This window comes from Onychostoma macrolepis, chromosome 19, assembly GCF_012432095.1.
Source record: "Onychostoma macrolepis isolate SWU-2019 chromosome 19, ASM1243209v1, whole genome shotgun sequence".
NCBI lineage: Eukaryota > Metazoa > Chordata > Actinopteri > Cypriniformes > Cyprinidae > Onychostoma > Onychostoma macrolepis.
This window is the reverse complement of record NC_081173.1, coordinates 17,415,847-17,434,575: the sequence shown is the minus strand read 5'-3', so window position 1 is coordinate 17,434,575 and position 18,729 is coordinate 17,415,847. Positions and strand designations below refer to the sequence as shown.

General features: G+C 37.2%; 2 protein-coding genes and 1 long non-coding RNA gene across 3 annotated transcripts; 1 reads left to right on the top strand and 2 right to left on the bottom strand.

Annotated features, from left to right (window-relative positions):
- Nucleotides 1-975: 975 nt before the first annotated feature.
- On the bottom strand, nucleotides 976-6,933 carry sesn2 (sestrin 2). The gene is made up of 10 exons (XM_058752769.1): nucleotides 6,800-6,933; nucleotides 5,593-5,661; nucleotides 4,870-5,058; nucleotides 4,591-4,773; nucleotides 3,605-3,814; nucleotides 3,344-3,485; nucleotides 2,919-3,031; nucleotides 2,268-2,458; nucleotides 1,882-2,026; nucleotides 976-1,546 (listed from the first exon to the last, which is right to left on the bottom strand). Exons 1-10 carry the CDS (start codon nucleotides 6,803-6,805, stop codon nucleotides 1,460-1,462), a joined length of 1,335 nt encoding a protein of 444 aa, XP_058608752.1. The 5' UTR covers nucleotides 6,806-6,933; the 3' UTR covers nucleotides 976-1,459.
- Nucleotides 6,934-7,026: 93 nt separating this feature from the next.
- Nucleotides 7,027-11,890, top strand: LOC131525326 (uncharacterized). The gene is made up of 3 exons (XR_009267189.1): nucleotides 7,027-7,155; nucleotides 11,415-11,611; nucleotides 11,756-11,890. It is a non-coding gene; the product is annotated as an uncharacterized LOC131525326 (long non-coding RNA).
- matn1 (matrilin 1) lies at nucleotides 7,553-14,343 on the bottom strand. Its single transcript, XM_058752770.1, is given in 9 exon segments — nucleotides 7,553-8,913; nucleotides 9,442-9,522; nucleotides 9,612-9,764; nucleotides 9,847-10,251; nucleotides 11,052-11,066; nucleotides 11,069-11,179; nucleotides 11,751-11,973; nucleotides 12,175-12,521; nucleotides 14,246-14,343. Coding segments are annotated over 9 exon segments (1,467 nt in total). The 5' UTR covers nucleotides 14,328-14,343; the 3' UTR covers nucleotides 7,553-8,863.
- Nucleotides 14,344-18,729: the final 4,386 nt, after the last annotated feature.

The window sequence follows — 18,729 nt, the reverse complement described above, 5'->3', positions numbered from 1 at the left end:
ACAGAGCCCATGTCTTGTCTCATATTAACAACCGCAGGTGACACAAACGTTTAGTCTGTTTTAAGGAAGTTACTAATAGCAGTAGGCATTTTCATAGGAAAAACGCGTGGGTAGTTGACGGATAAAATATTCAGACATCATGGCTGTGTTTAAACACTACTATCAGGTACCCGTGCTGATCCTTTAAAGCTTATTTAGAATCTATAAACTCTTTAAAAAACCGTAAAGCCCAAAAGAACTGTCTCTGCTAAATGTATTTAACGTGCTTGTGTGATGCCCTTTTATTTATTGGATTTAATTTATTTAATTTAATTCTTTTATTTTATTACAATTATTTCAATTTGAGAAATCCGTCAAGAACTTGCTGTTGAATTTTGTAATTTTGAAAGTTCATTTAAAAAAAAAAAAAGGTCCCTGCGCTGATTTGGATGTTACTAACTTACTACCGGAAAAAGGTTTCTTGTTCGTTACTGACCCCTGGTGGCTGTTTGGTGGTAGTGCAGTCCCGCCTGGCTCCTAATAATGGAGATATTCAGGGTGTTACGCTGAAATAAAATAAAATAATATATATATAGAGAGAGAGAGAGTTTATTGAGCCTTCAATGATTAGGGTACAAAGTATGACCTTAAACTCGTAGGTGCTTAATTTTAAGAAAATTATGTTGTTGTTTTTTTGTCAACTTCAACTTGTCAAATGTGTAAATAGTCTTTTAGATTTTATTTGTGTTCAGTTTTACAACATTAGATAAAATAACGACAATATGTATACAATTAAAACATTCCAACGTTATTATAAGCAATTTTGTTGGTAATTTTATGTTAGATAACAGTTTATCAAGCATATTTGGGGGCTCACAAAAAACATGCCTTTAGTGCTTCAAAAAAAAAAAAATTCATGAGACATGTGGCAAAAGTGCATTTGTGGAATTTGCCTTGTGCACATTATATACAAAGAAATGAATCAAAACAGTAATGTCATAGTAAAATATTTTATTATACATAAAAATGCACAAATAACACCAACAACAACAAAATGTGCTTTTTCATCCATCTTACCCCACATTAAATCAGCTCTCAATCTGAGAGAGAAATAGGCAATGTAGAGTTCTTAGTGTCAAACTCATATAATCATTCATCAAAACGCACAAACACACAGAACACAATACTGCAGCAGGGCAAAGACACATTCACAGTATGATAAGAGAAAGACCACAATGGCAATTTACACATGTGCAAAATTCGCTGCCTCCCCAATCCAGTTATGATCCAGTAACAGCTGATCAACCAGCCCAAATAAGCCAAAAATATTGCAAAGAAAAGAGAAAATGAAACTAAATTGCTCTTGAGCCTTTGAGCTTTTAAAGTGGGATTGTGTGCAATTTGTGTGTTAACACACGCTACAATCAGAGCATAGTAGTTTATACAGGTCATCCCTTGTTTTAATGCTCTTGTGTGCATATTAGGTCATGTAGCGTGTAATTGCTCTGAGAGCATAAAGTAAAGCTGCCTGCAGTCGCGCCTCCATCAGTAACAGGTTCACATGGACCTGGATAAAAAGAACAAAATGTCTTAAACAAGAAATAAACAGGCATTTTTACTACCACTTGAGAAGTTAAGTTCACCATAACATTATCAAACAAAACAACCACAATTAAAAAATATGTTACAACATTTAAAATTAGTTTGTAGTCTGTCAAAAAAAGTTTAATTCTAAAGAGAACCACTAGAGGCCACTAAAACATTACTTCAAAATGCAAATTAATTCAACAATTCAGAAAATGAGAGAGCAAGCTTAATTCAATACCATTGCTGAAGCAAATGCAAGTTATTAAAATATGAACACGCTTGAATCATAAACAAGAAATCTCACACATCTTGTACCTTTTCTGAGTGGCGGAACTGCCTCCAAAAAGAGAAGTACATTCTTGGTGTGGTTTTCTCCGGGTGACAAGCCACTGTCTTAACGTACACTTTTAAACTGCGTTCCAACAGCTGGTTGACCTCCCCATAATTGTAATCATCATACCTGTGTAAGCGAACAATGACATGCAAGTGCACATTAGATTTACATTGGAGCAATTTTAGAATTTTAACCACCAAAGTAATGCATTTTATGTCTACCTTTTTCCTTAATGCACTGTCTTTAAATATGATTATAATGAGGACTGCTTTTCCTTCTTATATAAACATAACCCTAAGCCACTCTCTGTCCCACACAGCTGAATGTTCTAAGGGCGTTTCATGGCTATGATGCATGCATGACTGACCTGATGCCGTAGATGCAGTGAATGTAGTTCCAGATGGCTTTGCGGAGTGTGGAGGTGTCCACGTGTGAGTGCATGGCCATGGTGTTATACGTGAGCGCACACACCACCTGAAATTTCTCATCCAGAAGCTGTGCCATCTCTCCATACAGCCTGTTCATAAGAGAGAATCCGTGATCTTCCCACGAATAGTCCTGAAAGCACAAAATCACATGAAGAGATCATGATATAATAACCAGTGCAGTTACTGTTAGCTAAAACTATTAAAAATAGTTTTTGGTAAATCAAATAAAGCTGAAATTAAATATAAATATTACTAAACAAAAATTAGAAATGTTGCCTTGGTGACTAATTTAAATAAATATCTTTAAATTGAAGCATTAAAAGGTGTAAGACTACAACAACAAAAAATAGCAATATTTAGCTAAATAGAAATAAAAATAAATAAAAAACAAAAATTACTAAAAGCTCAAATTAAAGTGAATATATAAAAATACAAGTTAATTCAGAATATAAATATAAAAATACAGTATATGTAAAATACTAAAATAACATCGGATAAAACAACATATAATACATATTATATACTTTAACAAAAATAATGCCTTCTATGCATAATTGTTATGTTGTTGAGAATATGCAAGTGTATTGAACCTGAGCTCTCATGGTTGGGGGGGCCTGCACTCCTCTAGGACTAAAATCCTGGTAAGTAAAATCTGCATCCACAACAAACCGTGAGAAACAATCAGGAAGGACAGAATGCTGTACTGTAAGGGATACAAAAAAAAATTAAGACAGGTCAGGCAGTGAAAAAAGATGTGAAACATCCATTAAAGGTGATTTAAATTGTTCAACTTAGGGGAAAACATGTATTCAAATGTCATAACATTTGCTCAGGAAAGCCCAAAATTTCACTTGGTGGCAGCCAACACAAATTTAATAATATTTAATGTGATTTATGAGATGTACTGTAATTAATCAACTGAATGACCATGTGCAGAAATTACAACAGAAGACTATTTTGACCAGGAGAAACCCTGCCACTGGGTGTATTGAATTATGCATGTGTGTGTTCATACCATCGGCAGGTTCCAGCAAACTCTCAGTCCTTTCTCTTTCAAAGCGAGTAACCATCTCTTCTTGTGTAAACTCTTCACCTTGCTGCTGAACTATCATCATCTTCTCCATCAAGAGCTTAACCTCGTTCACAGCCTCAGACCACTGCGCATAGACACATTAAAGAGATTTACCCGAGCAAAACAAACTAAATATTCTCTTTTACAAAACAAACTAAATATTCTCTTTTACTTATGATCAATACATCAGTCACAATTCAATACCTCTTGCTGACTTCTGGCCTTGTCTCGGGCACAACAGGACTCTGTGGGTGAACACATTTGGAGAGACTCGTCTCCTGACTGCTCAGGCTCTGGGAGAACACCACAACCCCAAACAAATGAGGCCAGAGAGTGGGCATGGCTCATCAAAACAATAGCCTGAATCAGTTCTGCCAGGGACCACCGAGCCTCCGCACCAGGACAAACTAACTCCTGTGAATACAGAAGAAAAAAAACAAAAGTTTTTAAAAGCTTCCAAATTAATCTATATAAATAAGTAGCAGTATCACAATACAATACAATACATACATTTTTCTTAAATTAATCTTTAGTCCTTAAGTTTCAACTTTGTGTTTTGTCATAATATTCAGGGTTATAGAAAGATGGTGAGAAAACTCAACATAGAAAAAATTGATTTGTACATCTGTATTTTTTTTTTTTTTTTCAAACAGAACGCAATAGTATAATAATAAAAGAAGCAATTCTACTAGCTATTATAATCACATTTTGAGTAGCACAGCCATAGTTCAAAATAGTGTGGCATTTCCAGTAACAAAATAATATTTTTAATTTAAAAAAAAAAAAACATGCAGCTTTACTTCATTCATTTTAGTGAATCCATTCACAGATAAAATAAATGATTCAAATCAATAAATCACACATTTAGTCTAACTCGTATCTTAATTTTTTAAACAAAACAGTTAAAAAGTATGATAAATGTTAAAAACTCAAATAAAAAAAAATTAAATATTTACTTTTTTTAAGGCTGTCACACTAATACAGATGTTTGTGTTCTAGATAAATGCTCTTTTTTAAATTAAATGTATAAAGATATTGTTTATCCAATGTAGCTAGCTTCTTTTTGTTAGCAACTTGTAGTGAAGCTATATACCTTTTTAAAAGGGTTCCTTAACTGTCTACTTCAAATTTCACTTAGAAATGACAGTTTCAGAGTAGCTTCGCCAACACTGATGATCTGTGCTTTTTACCTGTATGTGTTCCTGGGTGATGATCCAGGGTCTGTGTGCAAGCAGTTTGTTGAGCGTCTGCAGGTGCTGTATTTTGGGTGGTGCACAGTGAGGTCCTCTAAGCCAGGACTCATCTCCACCAGCCAGCAGAAAAGCAGAGCTGTGATGCTGCACCAGGTACGAGCACTGGTGACGTGCAGACGCCTACACAGACACAGAAAATTACTGTTGTGTAGATTATAAACATACTCAATTGTGTTTAAAACTTGCAATCTAAAGGTACCAAGTCTCTTCCCTTACCAATATGATTATAAAATGTCTCCATGACAGAGGCAGAGGGCCATCCAGCTGGAGCAAAGCATTGTGGGTGCGCAGAAAACAGGTCAGGTAGGTGGGATGTAGCCCCATCATCATGTTTATATGGTCTACACGTCCCTCTGACAACAAAGCCTCTGACATCGCTTCCTGTGCTGCCCCTTCCTCTAGAATCTGAAACAAACAGATATGCAGAGAACTCAGTTTTGTTCTGTAAACACTGACAACAATACTATATTTATCGTCTAAAGATACGCTCCCATTTACTGTTGCTAAGTGAAAGTTGCATGTTCTCCACGCAGATTTTGCTCATGTGAATTTGCCGCACTAACAGGAAGCTGCTTAATTTGAAAGTGACTTCTGTGTAAACAGTGTTTCAGACAGTGTGCTAATGTGACTGCACCTTGATCTTCCAAACCTTTCGGTCAGCCAAACCTCTTTTACCTCAAATATTTACCTGAAATACCCCCTGGGTTTTAAGTTAATATTTCCATAATCTAACAAAACATTTGCATGTTCACAGTCCTCTTATGTCAGTTTGACATGCAGGAAAAATAAAGTATTTAATTTCTATTCCAAACGTATTTATTTCTCACATTTTTAAGATTTAATTATTAGCTTTTCACCAAGACACAAAGCTACTGCATTCATTGAATCTAAAGACAAATTCCACAAACAGACATGTTAAAAAAAACAACACACACACACCTCTTCAATTGGGATAAAGGCACTGGGCCCAGAGGGCGACGCCTGGGGTAGGTCAATGCCTGCTTCCTCCTGAGAAAAAGAAAGGGTGACAATAGAGCCTAATAAAGATACCGAAAATATAAAGCCCTCTGTTGTCCAGTTGAATAGTTTTGGAAAAATATGAACCCTATCAGAGATATATTAATGTGCAATGTATTATCATATAACTGGCACCAAGCTATCATTCCAGTAAATGCTGATTATAACACTGGCTTAAAGTTGGCTTGAGGTTGGACGTTAGATATGCATATTTAGGGACCGTCTCTAAAGTTACATGCGATATTGGTATACATTTTTCTAACTTCAATAGAATGACTTACAGTCATAAAAACAATCTATTTTTTCCATTACCGAATGGGCTCAAATGCAAATTTAAAGCTCAACAGCATTTGAGGAGAATGACTTACAGTCATGAAAATAACTGTAAACTGTTCATCTAGGTGTCAACTATAATGCACACCTTTTACATTTTTGATATTTATTAAAATAAACTGTAAATCATATATATAAATATATATATCATACACCTAGATGAACAGTTTACAGTTTGTTTTATGACTTTAAGTAATTCTCCTCAAATGCTATTGAAGTTAGAAAAATGTATACCAATATCGCATGTAACTTTAGAGACGGTCCCTAAATATGCGAATATCAAACGTCCAACGTCAAGCCAACTTTATGCCAGTTTCGTGATAAACAACATGTTTAAAAACCATTCAGCAGTTCTTAACGTCATCGTGCCGTTTGTTAAAATCAATAGTTTTTTTTATACGTTGAAAAGTCATGTACATATTTCATACATTTTATTAAACATTTCTAATTTTAAATAATTTTTCGCCTCAAACTGTTCACAGCTCATTTATCGGCTGTCCGAAGGAAATGACTCTCGGTTCAGTGAATCAGTGAGTTGTTAACGCGAAACGGTTCGGACTGATTCAATCCGATTCGTAAATTTAAAAAAATCATCAAGTTTGGCATTAACAGATTACAGATACACTCACTAAAAAAACCGGATACTTAAATGAATATCGCTGGCTCAAATGGACCTTTACCGGCAATATCTAGACTTTAACGAACACATCAAAGGATAGCTCAGGTAGAGCATCGACTGTAAACTTTATCCGTGAGCCGTATACAAACAGACGACACAGACATAAGAAGGACTCACCTTCATCTGAAGAATATAAATGTTCAGAAGTCACAGGTTTTTAACCCAATAATGATGATGGAAAGTCTCGGAGGGTTTGTGCTTTATGGCTTCATTGCGCCTGTAGTGTCAGTCTTTTAGAAAGCAGGAAACGGCACCGGGAGGAGGCGTGGCGTACGTGAACACACAGCGCCGGACTCTTGCATCACCTCTCCGGCGCAGCATGACGCAACCCGCCGGTAACGGAGATCAGAGCTCCCGGGCCCAACTGTAACCGGGTATACTGTGCTGATATCAAACATGACCTGCCGGTTTGGTGCTGCTGTATGGACAAAACTGTGAGCGAGTCGTCCTGACATAGCTGAGGACCTGATTAGGTAAAAATATTACACAGTAGAAGTCTTGACACTTTCATAGTTGATGAAATGAAGGTGAATGTTAAGTCATTTTGGAAAATCTTTTTTCCTAAGTCCATTTGAGCAGTGTTTTCCCCCCTGATTAACAGCTTAGCTCTGCTCTACAGAAGCATTTATCTGACAGGTAGCTTTAAAATAATAAGCTGGTCCAAACTGGTCATTAGCTGGTAGACCATGATGGACAAGCAACAAATCTGTGTATTATCAAGTCATATAATCTTAAATTCAGCAAGAAATTAAAATTCACCCTATATATTTTCTAAATGCGTATTAATGATCTTATTGTGAACAATTCATTAATGCATGTTACATTTTTTTTTATTATTGAAATGATTTTAATCAGAATATCATGACTCATGACTGATGAAACAACAGACTTCTCAGTGGTGACGTATGCTGGATTTTTCTGATCATTTAGTTTGCCTAAACCCTGCCATTTTACAGTCGACTGCAAGCTAGGATTCAGTTCTTACTTCATCAACAGAACCAAGTCCAAGTCCAGAACCAAAAGATCTCTCGCTACTTCCATTTCTTTGTGATTTTAAAGTGGTCAAACTGGAACATGGTTGCTGGTCAGTAAATTAATACCTAGTTTAAACCAGATAGGAACCATGGTAGGTCCGTTTTTTTAGCCTCAGAAACCACGAGCGAACTAAAAGTAATGTTGAAAAACAGCCTCAAGTATATTAAATAAGGGTTATGGGTTTACTATCCAACATAAAAATTACAAGTGTGTTGTATGCAACATAAAAAATTGGGTCCTAAAGAAAAAAAGATTATGAAGTGTAATAGAGAAGGCTATTGCTGATGTTATATAACTACAGCTGCTCTTACACTTACACTATACATCCCTCTGTACCTGGGGCTCCTAATAATTACACTGAACATTTTCTCTTATGTAACCTTGCATTGAAGAGAAATGAAGTCTAATTCACATCTGTTCGACACACAAAAACAAGGACACAACAAACAAAGACACAGACACAAAATGGGATTTTATTGAATCATCACAAGTGACATGTTTAGCACGTGCCGAGTCAGTGAATGTTTGCCTGTGAGTCACATATGTGTGTGTGTGTGTGTGTGTGTTGTGTCTGATTTTGTGTGTGCTTCATGAAGTGTTTTATCTGAGAAAATTCTCAAGCATTCACACATTTATTTCAAGTCCAATCTTATATTAAATTACCATTATATATATATTCCATATTAAATAATATTTTCGGGGCAAAATCTGGGAGAAAGTGTTTGAGAAATGTAGAATGAAGAAAAGTAAAGACAGAATGTAACCTTCACTGGATTTAATGTGCACACCACCTCCCCACAGGGAAAACTTTATTGTCCAGGTTGTATGTGAAGACCTTCTCAGACCATATGGGAAGATTTTTACTCAACGCACACAGGGTTTTGTTAGAGGGGATGGCTGTTTGAAAATCAACACCTTGAATTGTGTCGATTGGTGACCATAATTCAGAGCAAGCGTGGTCAGGTAAACCATGGTCATCATCACAATCAGTGCTCCATCCCCATGGACAATAGTGATGAAAACAGAGTAGCAGAAAGAATTGGAGTGGAGGAGAGGAACTTAAGCATTAGGGTCAGAGGTCACAGGAGGTGTTTTTTACAAAAAAAGAAAGGAATGGCAGTGTGAGAATTAGATGTTGGTGCCTTCTCAAACAATCTTGTTCTCCAGGGCAGTGATCCTTTTCGTCACAGCTTCCAGTGATGCTGCTGTCAAGGAAATAACCAGCTCTAAACATTTATGATGCCTTATACATTCTGATGCTTTATACACTGTTGTCTATACCTACACATTTTTCTTTTAGCGATGCATTGCTGCTAAAATTCTGGACATTATAAGCTGATAATATTTATGGCTGATAACCATTTATTATTTGTACAAGTAGGTGAAAATGAACATGCATAATTAAATTTCCAATATTGCCAGATATATATATATATATATATATATATATATATATATATATATATATATTAAACCCAATAAAAATCAGCTGTTAACCAGTATGGTACCATTATATTGTACAAGCCCTAATTTCTTTACATTTGATTTTAATTTTTTTATTTTAATACTTTAAAAGTCCAAAGGTGTTTCATCTCAAAACCTTCTTAAAAAGACACATCTCACCTCTCAGCATTCTGTAAGTCGATATTGAATATTGAGCACAATAGGAATTTGTGTAGTAAATTTTTAAGCTGAACCTAAACATTCTAGTTGGGAAAGGATATATTTCTTTGTTAATGCCTGTAGTGCCTCCTCCACTTTTTTCTGGAACTTGACAACAGAATTACATTCACAGGGATCTTCCACTGCAAGAAACAGGAGAGCAAAAACAAATTCAGTTGATGAAATGCTAGTTTTAAGGTCAAATTCATAATTTTTTTGTGATTTTATTTACCTTGACAAACATTGATTTGCAGCTTCTTGGCAATTTGGTTAATAGTTTTGAAGTCAGCCGTGTAGAAGTAATGGTCAGCGACAGGTTCAGAGGCGATTTCTCTCAGCTCATTCTCAATAGCGTTGCCAACGCCCACAGCATACATCTTAAAGCCTAAAGCACAGCGCACTGTAAAACACTCAGAACTCATGCACATTGCTTTTTGCATTGCATTTCTGTGTGTTTTTTTCCTAACCATTATCCTTGGCCTTCCTGGCAGCATCTCCGATGTAGTCTTGTGACCTGCCATCTGTGAAGACAATACCGACCTTTGCCACTCCGGGTCTGGCGCCCTGGTTAGGATTAAAGCTGTTTTCCACCAGGAAACTGATGGCCTGGCCAGTCATGGTTCCCCTCTCCATATAGTCCATCTTTTTCACTGCTTCTTTTAGGGCCTTTTTGTTGTTGTGGCGTCCCAGAGGGAACTCCTGCTTCACTGTGCTGGAATACTGCACCAGTCCCACATGGGTGTTTGTCTCTGACACGTCCAGTTTGTCGATGATCAGGTTGATCCATTTCTTGACCAGCTCGAAGTTCTCTGGTCTCACACTCTTGGAGCCGTCGATCAAGAAGACCACATCTGTGGCTGCGTTACTGCAAGCTGGGATAAGAGAGACAGAGGATGTTTGTGCTAACTCGTAAGTTTACAAACTAGGGTCCAGAAACCCCCAGGAGACCGCAAAACAAAATAATTTTACTAAATTAATTAGTAGGGCTGTCAAAGTTAACATGTAAGCTTATGGTATTAATTATATATATTATAAAAAAAATAATTTTAAACATCTGCCAAACTGATGGCCCTAGTTTTCAACAATAAGAAATAAAAACTGAATCTCCATATATTTGTGTAAAAATATAAACCAAAAAATATATATAAACATAGGTTTATACATCTAACATTACCTAATAGTGGGTGGAAAACAAAATATATCACCTTAAATAAGTAAATATTTCCCGGATGATATTTCCAAAAATGAGCAATTTGCTTCAGTATAGTGACAATATGAAAACCAATTATTTAATTTAGTTTTTGTTTTAATATAGGCTATTAGATTATTCTTTTCTCGCAATCAATAAATGGGTCTGTATAAAAATATAAAGCAGACTTAAAATTTTAGGAAGGCAGTCATTTTTGGGTTAAAAAGCTTAAAACCCTTGTGGGACCCTTGATGTTAAGTCAGCAAGTCGTTTAGTCACATTATAGTAGTTTGCTTATTTTGCTTAGAGTGAATGTGTTTGGTTAGTAGACTGTGAAAGATAAAATGTCTCTTGTTCCATTAAGAATCTGATTCATCTTTAAAGCAGGGGTTTTAAATACAGTACATCAAAAACTGCACATGGCTATGAAGTCTTTTACTCACGTCTTTGACACTTACCCACCCAACATTCATACATACTCACCGCTGCATGATCGCCGTCGCCCTGGAGTGTAAATCCCTCTCTGCAGGCACACTTGAAAGATCCGGGTGTGCTGATGCAAATGTGCTCACAGTCATGATCGCCTGTCGCGCATAGGTCCGACACAACCGCTACCATGAATGTAACACACACACACCAGGTGGGGGAAGGAAGGGTTAGCGAGGAGAGAATTACTCTATGTGAAGTGGGAACTCAAGAAAATCAATGCGTTTTAACAATCCGCTGCACTCAAATGAACAGCAAATCTTTAAAACACACAGAAATAGGCTATGTCAGAGACCCAGACACCTGAGACCTGCAGAAAAATAAAAGTTTTGATGGTTGTCTCAATGTTGTTTGTCTCAGGTGGCTGTTGCTCTGATCCAGACTCTCTACTGCATTGGTTCTCAGCCTTTTAAGGTTTGAAATTGTCTGTAATATCAGCAACCTGAGAACCACTGCACTGCAGCAACTACAATCACTTCAGTGGCTACACATGCTTTTACTTCCTCCCCCAGAGAACAGTGGAGCATCAAGCACAAGGTGGAGATCTATGTCTGGAGGTGAGATTAACCATAACATGCCCTATGGATACTCATGCCCTCTGTTGTTTATACACCTTTAATATCAGCCATGGTGAGGACAGTCTCCAGACCTCTATTCCCTCCCCTTTCTTCATCCCACCCTCCTCCTTCCTCTTACCACAGAAGGCCTCCTGGAACTTCTTGGTGAGCTTCTCAATCAGGCTGTAGCTCTCCACGTAGTCCACGTGATCCTCAAGAGGCTCGCTGGCCAACTGTCTGAGCGTGGTCATGTCCACGCGACCCACTCCTATTGCGAATATCTCAATGCCGGCCTCTCGCGCCCTTACTGCAATGTCACGGATGTTGTCCTGAGGTCTGCCGTCAGTCACAATAATGGCCACCTGTGAATGTTTATTAATGATACATTTTACTGAAATGGTCTAAAACTGCTGATTTGCTCATATAATGTAGATTCATATGTTCTCCTGGCCTAATTTATCCATTGCGGATTATGTAACGCAAGATGCATGTTGCCAAAGAAGAGGCTTAACATTGCTAATGTTGCCAATATGGAGGTTTTATGGGATTGTTAGGACTCTGACCTTGCTGATGTCAGGGGATTTGCGCGCTCCCTCGGCTTCGCTGAAGGCCACGTTCATGGCAAACTGGATGGCGAGGCCGGTCATGGTGCCGGTGGACAGTGGCTCGATCTTGGACACAGCTTTGACCAGTGCTGCTTTGGTTTTGTGGGACTTCAGAGAGACCTCGTTCTTCACTCGACTGGCATAGTTTACGACGCCAACGCGAGTAGCATCAGGCCCAACATTCAAACCGTCAATTACTTTGGTCATGAAGACCTTGACCTGTTCGAACTCTGAGGGGCGGACGCTTCGAGAGCTGTCGATGATGAACACCACATCAGTGGGCTTGGTGTTACACAAGCCTGCAGCTGGAAAGAGTGAAAGAATGAAGAGAAGATGTGAATATATGGAGGAGAGAAGTCTCTTATGCTCACCAGTGCTCAAAAATATGGTAATATTGTGAATTTTATTACAATTTAAATGAACTATTTGAATATATTTTAAAATGTAATTTATTCCTGTGATGACAAAACTGTTTTTCATCAGCTATTAATCCAGGTTTCAATGTCACATGGTCCTTCAGAAATCATTCTAATATGCTGATTTGTTGCTCAAGAAACTTTTATTATTATCAATGGTAAAAACAGTTGTGCTGCTTAATATTTTTGTGGAAACTGTGGTACATGTTTTTTGGGGGTTTTTTTGTTTAAAAGAATGTTTAAAAGAACAGCATTTATTTGAAATAGGAATCTTTTGTGTCATTATAAATGTCTTTACTGTCACTTTGATGAATTTAATGCATCGTTGCTGACTGAAAGTATTAATTTCTTTCAAAAGAAAAAAAAATCTTCCTGACCCCAAACTTTTAAACAGTATTGTACATATTGGGGTGAAGGGAAAAAAAGTGAGGAGTGAAAAGCCAGACTGCAGTCTGCAGGTAACTCAATAAATGTACAGTGTCTGCCGTTCTCATAATAACTCCCATTGATTATACATTCGGCCTCAGGTATGCATGCACACAGATTTACATGCACGCACACACATACACATACTCTCGTGTAGTACAGGGCCTCTTTGTGTACAAATGTAATGACATTTGAAACCTTAAAAACTCTTTTTTTCCTAGAGGACATACAAGTTATGTACAACCACTGGAAACATTACCCTAATTACCCACTTGATTGAAACTAACAATTTATGCAAATGAAACTAACAATTTAATTATAGATTCTCTAAGCATAGCTTCAGAACACAGAAAATTATCTTTAGCACAAGAGGAGATAATGTAATTCTACTCAGAAGTTATAATTAGAAAAATGCTAGATGAAGAAAATTATGGCTTCACAGTGCATGCTTTTTGAGGTCACATATTTATCAATCTCTATCATCCAAACTATTGTGTAAAATAAAAATATAGGCAAATAAAATGATTTTAGATCAAATATTTCTACAGATGTGATAACTCTGTGAGAATGAGTAGTTTAGCGTATGTTTGGATGCTGGTCTGCATGTATTTAGGCTTCTAAGCTTAAAGGGACAGTACACCCAAAAATTAAAGTTCTGTCATCATTTACTTACTTTCAAGTTGTTCCAAACCTGTATGAGTTACTTTCTTCTGTTGAACACAAAGGAAGATGTGGCTGAAGAATATTGGTAACCAAAAAGTTGCTGGTTGCCATTGACTTCTCTAGCCACATCTTCTTTTGTGTTCAGCAGAAGGAAGAAATTCATACTGTTTTGGAACAACACGAAGGTGAGTAAATGACAACATTTTCATTTTTTGGTGAACTATCCCTTTAAACCAGCTTAAGAAAAAAATACCATGCTGATTGACCTGCATTCTTTTGCTATTCTTTGTTGTTATAGTTATTTAGCATGCAGGTCAACCAACACTTACCAGCATGCATTTCAATGCCTTTTCAGCAAAGAACACAACATTGAACCAGCCAGACTCATTTTTGTTGGGATGACATTTGCCCTTCATTACATATTCAACAACACAAAATTATTCCTGTTGTTACTGGGTTATTAGTATCCAGTGATAAGTTCATGACATTGATGGATCTGTTAATGATGCAGTCTGTTTTCTTACCCATAGCAGCAGCATTTCTCAGATCCACGGTGGCTTGAGCTCCCAGGATGCATAGCAGCATCACAAACCCCGGCAATGTCATACTGTAATGCGGCGTGAGTCCTAATGACCTGCTCAACAACCAGAGACAGACTGATTCACAGACAGAGAAACGTGCAGGTTATCAACACACACATATTCACAGATACATGCTTAAGTTTCGAGACGCCGCCCTCAAATCCATCTCCCCGAGGTGTACAGAATGTTTTGGAGGGAGGGGGATACCTGCTCCGAAAAACCTAGAGTTTGGGTAGGAAAGACAAACACACCTTGATCTGTGTATATGTTTGTGTAAGGGAAACCGGGTTCATTTGGAGCCCTAGGAGGGGTCTCTAGCTTGGGGTTGAACTCAAATAAACATTAAGATGAATCTGTCTTTTCTGGGCACTTTTCCTCTCAAATTAATCTCACACACGCAGGAATTTATGCACAGGAATTATGTGGGAAGCCTCCGTGCCTGATCCAACACAGACGGCTCTGTTCTGACGATGTGTACGTGTACGTCTGTGTTTTTCTTCTATATGCACCATGCAGTGTCTATGTCTGTTGGGAAATGCGAGTATCCATCTGAGCACATGTAGGCCTGTGTCTGTGTCTGAGGGGTGCGTGAGATAAAAGTTGATCACACTAAGTGTGATACAGCATTTCTATTAGAGATGTGGGCGACATTTTTACCTGTCAGTACAAAATAGTTAAAGATTTCATGTATTATTTTCTGTCACTGTCAAGTCTTTTTAAACCTGCATGACTTTCTTCTATGCAACATGAAAGGAGATATTTTGCAGAGAGTCTAAAATGAAAATGAATGGTGACCACAGCTGTTAAGCAAGATTATCAGCGAATTACTTAAATTTCAGGCAGTTCCTCACAAAAAGCTATTGTATGCCTTCAAAAGGCATGAAACGCACTGCACAAGTTGTATAAAAAATTTTTTATACTTTTTTTAATTTTGAGCTCGACAGCCCTTTCAGTGTATAGAACAAAGCAGCAACATTCTGCTAAACAAACCATTTTTTATTTTTTTATTTTTTTCAAATGAGTTTGGAACGACATAAGGGTGAGTAACCCTTTAATGCAGCTTGTGAAGTACCCAGGAACACTCCGAAAATAATTCCCCGGTAGTTTGTCTATGTAAATGAGGTGCGTGTGTTTGTTTTATATATTGCATAACACAGCAATTAAGCTTTCGGAACACATACTGTTTCTCCTGCTTCCATCCATCCCCAACCTGCCGGAAAAAGCCATGTGAAGTGTGCCAATGACTTTGACAAGAACATTAAAGGGTTTTTTCTAGCACCATCTGTACCACACTATAGCATGCTCAAGCCTCCTGCGCTGTAAAAGATGATGCACTGTTAACTTAGTAAAATTAAGTTCATCTTACTTGTTTCTGCTCTGTTGACATTACTCAGTTTGATCGTGTTTTTATTACTTTCTGTTACTTAAAGCATTGCAATTAAGTTCAATAAACTTAATTTCTTTTTGTTCAATGAAAATGTCGAACATGTGGCTCCTTTGTGCGTATGTTATAGACAGAGGTGCACAATAGTTTTTCAGCCTGGTTCTCATAAGAGAACATGGAGATTTGGTTTGGTCCTCACACTGCACATAGTGTGACCCATTAAATAAATAAATAAATTAGTGCTGTCAAACGATTAATTGCATTCAAAATAAAAGTTTTTTTGTTTACATAATATACAGTCAGGTCCATAAATATTGGGACATCGACACAATTCTAACATTTTTGGCTCTATACACCACCACAATGGATTTCAAATGAAATGAATGTGCTTTAACTGCAGACTGTCAGCTTTAATTTCAGGGTATTTGCATCCAAATCAGGTGAACGGTGTAGGAATTACAACAGTTTGCATATGTGCCTCCCACTTGTTAAGGGACCAAAAGTAATGGGACAACTGGCTTCTCAGCTGTTCCATGGTCAGGTGTGTGTTATTCCCTCATTATCCCAATTACAATGAGCAGATAAAAGGTTTTTTTTTGCGTGCTTTTTTTTCATATTGTCAAATGGTGGTAAGTTATTTACTTCCACAGTCTATAAATATAAAATTTCTACCAAGGTTTTTTTCTCCATTTCTGTCACCTTTGGCTTGCTTATTTGGGGACACTTAATTTTTGGGAATATTAACGACTTGTTTGCAGAGACGCTATTTGAAGGGAACTGAACTGAGCTGGATGATGATGACATCACTGAATTGACGATGAACTGACTTCAACTGAAATATTGACGGTTTACTTTTGTCCTCTTTTTAGAGCTTTATTGACACTATTTTCCTGTTTAACAATGTAAAGCTGCTTTGACACCATGTGAATTGTATGAAGTGCTATACAGGTGCATCTCAATAAATTAGAATGTCATGGAAAAGTTAATTTATTTCAGTAATTCAACTCAAATTGTGAAACTCGTGTATTAAATAAATTCAATGCACACAGACTGAAGTAACTTAAGTCTTTGGTTCTCTTAATTGTGGTGATTTTGGCTCACATTTAACAAAACCCCACCAATTCAGGATCTCAACAAATCAGAATACTTCATAAGACCAATAAAAAAAAATTTTAGTGAATTGTTGGCCTTCTGGAAAGTATGTTAATTTACTGTATATGTACTCAATACTTATGCTTTAATTACTGCCTCAATTCGGCGTGGCATGGAGGTGATCAGTTTGTGGCACTGCTGAGGTGGTATGGAAGCCCAGGTTTCTTTGACAGAGGCCTTCAGCTCATCTGCATTTTTTGGCCTCTTGTTTCTCATTTTCCTCTTGACAATACCCCATAGATTCTCTCTGGGGTTCAGGTCTGGTGAGTTTGCTGGCCAGTCAAGCACACCAACACCATGGTCATTTAACCAACTTTTGGTGCTTCTGGCAGTGTGGGCAGGTGCCAAATCCTGCTGCAAAATGAAATCAGCATCTTTAAAAAGCTGGTCAGCAGAAGGAAGCATGAAGTGCTCCAAAATTTCTTGGTAAACGGATGCAGTTACTTTGGTTCTCAAAAAACACAATGGACCAACACCAGCAGATGACATTGCACCCCAAATCATCACAGACTGTGGAAACTTAACACTGGACTTCAAGCAACTTGGGCTATGAGCTTCTCCACCCTTCCTCCAGACTCTAGGACCTTGGTTTCCAAATGAAATACAAAACTTGCTCTCATCTGAAGAGAGGACTTTGGACCACTGGGCAACAGTCCAGTTCTTCTCTTTAGCCCAGGTAAGACGCCTCTGACGTTGTCTGTGGTTCAGGAGTGGCTTGACAAGAGGAATACGACAACTGTAGCCAAATTCCTTGACACGTCTGTGTATGGTGGCTCTTGATGCCTTGACCCCAGCCTCAGTCCATTCCTTGTGAAGTTCACCCAAATTCTTGAATGGATTTTGCTTGACAATCCTCATAAGGCTGCGGTTCTCTCGGTTGGTTGTGCATCTTTTCTTCCACACTTTTTCCTTCCACTCAACTTTCTGTTAACATGCTTGGATACAGCACTCTGTGAACAGCCAGCTTCTTTGGCAATGAATGTTTGTGGCTTACCCTCCTTGTGAATGGTGTCAGTGATTGTCTTCTGGACAACTGTCAGATCAGCAGTCTTCCCCATGATTGTGTAGCCGAGTGAGAGACCATTTTGAAGGCTCAGGAAACCTTTGCAAGTGTTTTGAGTTGATTAGCTGATTGGCATGTCACCATATTATAATTTGTTGAGTGAATTGGTGGGTTTTTGTTAAATGTGAGCCAAAATCATCACAATTAAAAGAACCAAAGACTTAAACTACTTCAGTCTGTGTGCATTGAATTTATTTAATACATGAGTTTCACAATTTGAGTTGAATTAATGAAATAAATGAACTTTTCCACGACATTCCAATTTGAGATGCACCTGTATATAAATAAGGGTGAGTTGACTTGCTTTTCACAATTCTTCATAGAAATGTTTGTGTGCTGTCTGTTTTGAACAATTTTGTATTTTGAGAATTGTATTAGTAGCCTTCAATGTGAAATAAGATTACATCAAATCAGTCTCAAGTGAATTGTAATTACACAGATAAAATAAGTTGTGGTTACTTAATTAAATTGAGGAAACCCTTTGCCTTGAGAAAATTAAGTAGACAGAACTCAGATTAACTTGTTAGTTTTAAGTTAAGTAGATTCACACTTTTAAATTATCGCAATTTTATGAATTTAAGTTAGTCCAACTTAAAGTGACCACAACACATTTTCTTTTGTTTATTTGTTAATACAACTCAGAATTGTTAACTTAACTTTTTTTCTTTTAATTATGCATGAATTTCCTTTTACTTAATGATTTTATTAAGGCAATGGGTTTCCTCAATTTTTTTCGAAGTAAAGCCAACAGATCGCTTTTTACAGTGTGGGAAAAAAAACTTGAGCTCTTTATAATTCATTTTGAAAAATATGTAGTTATTGACCAAA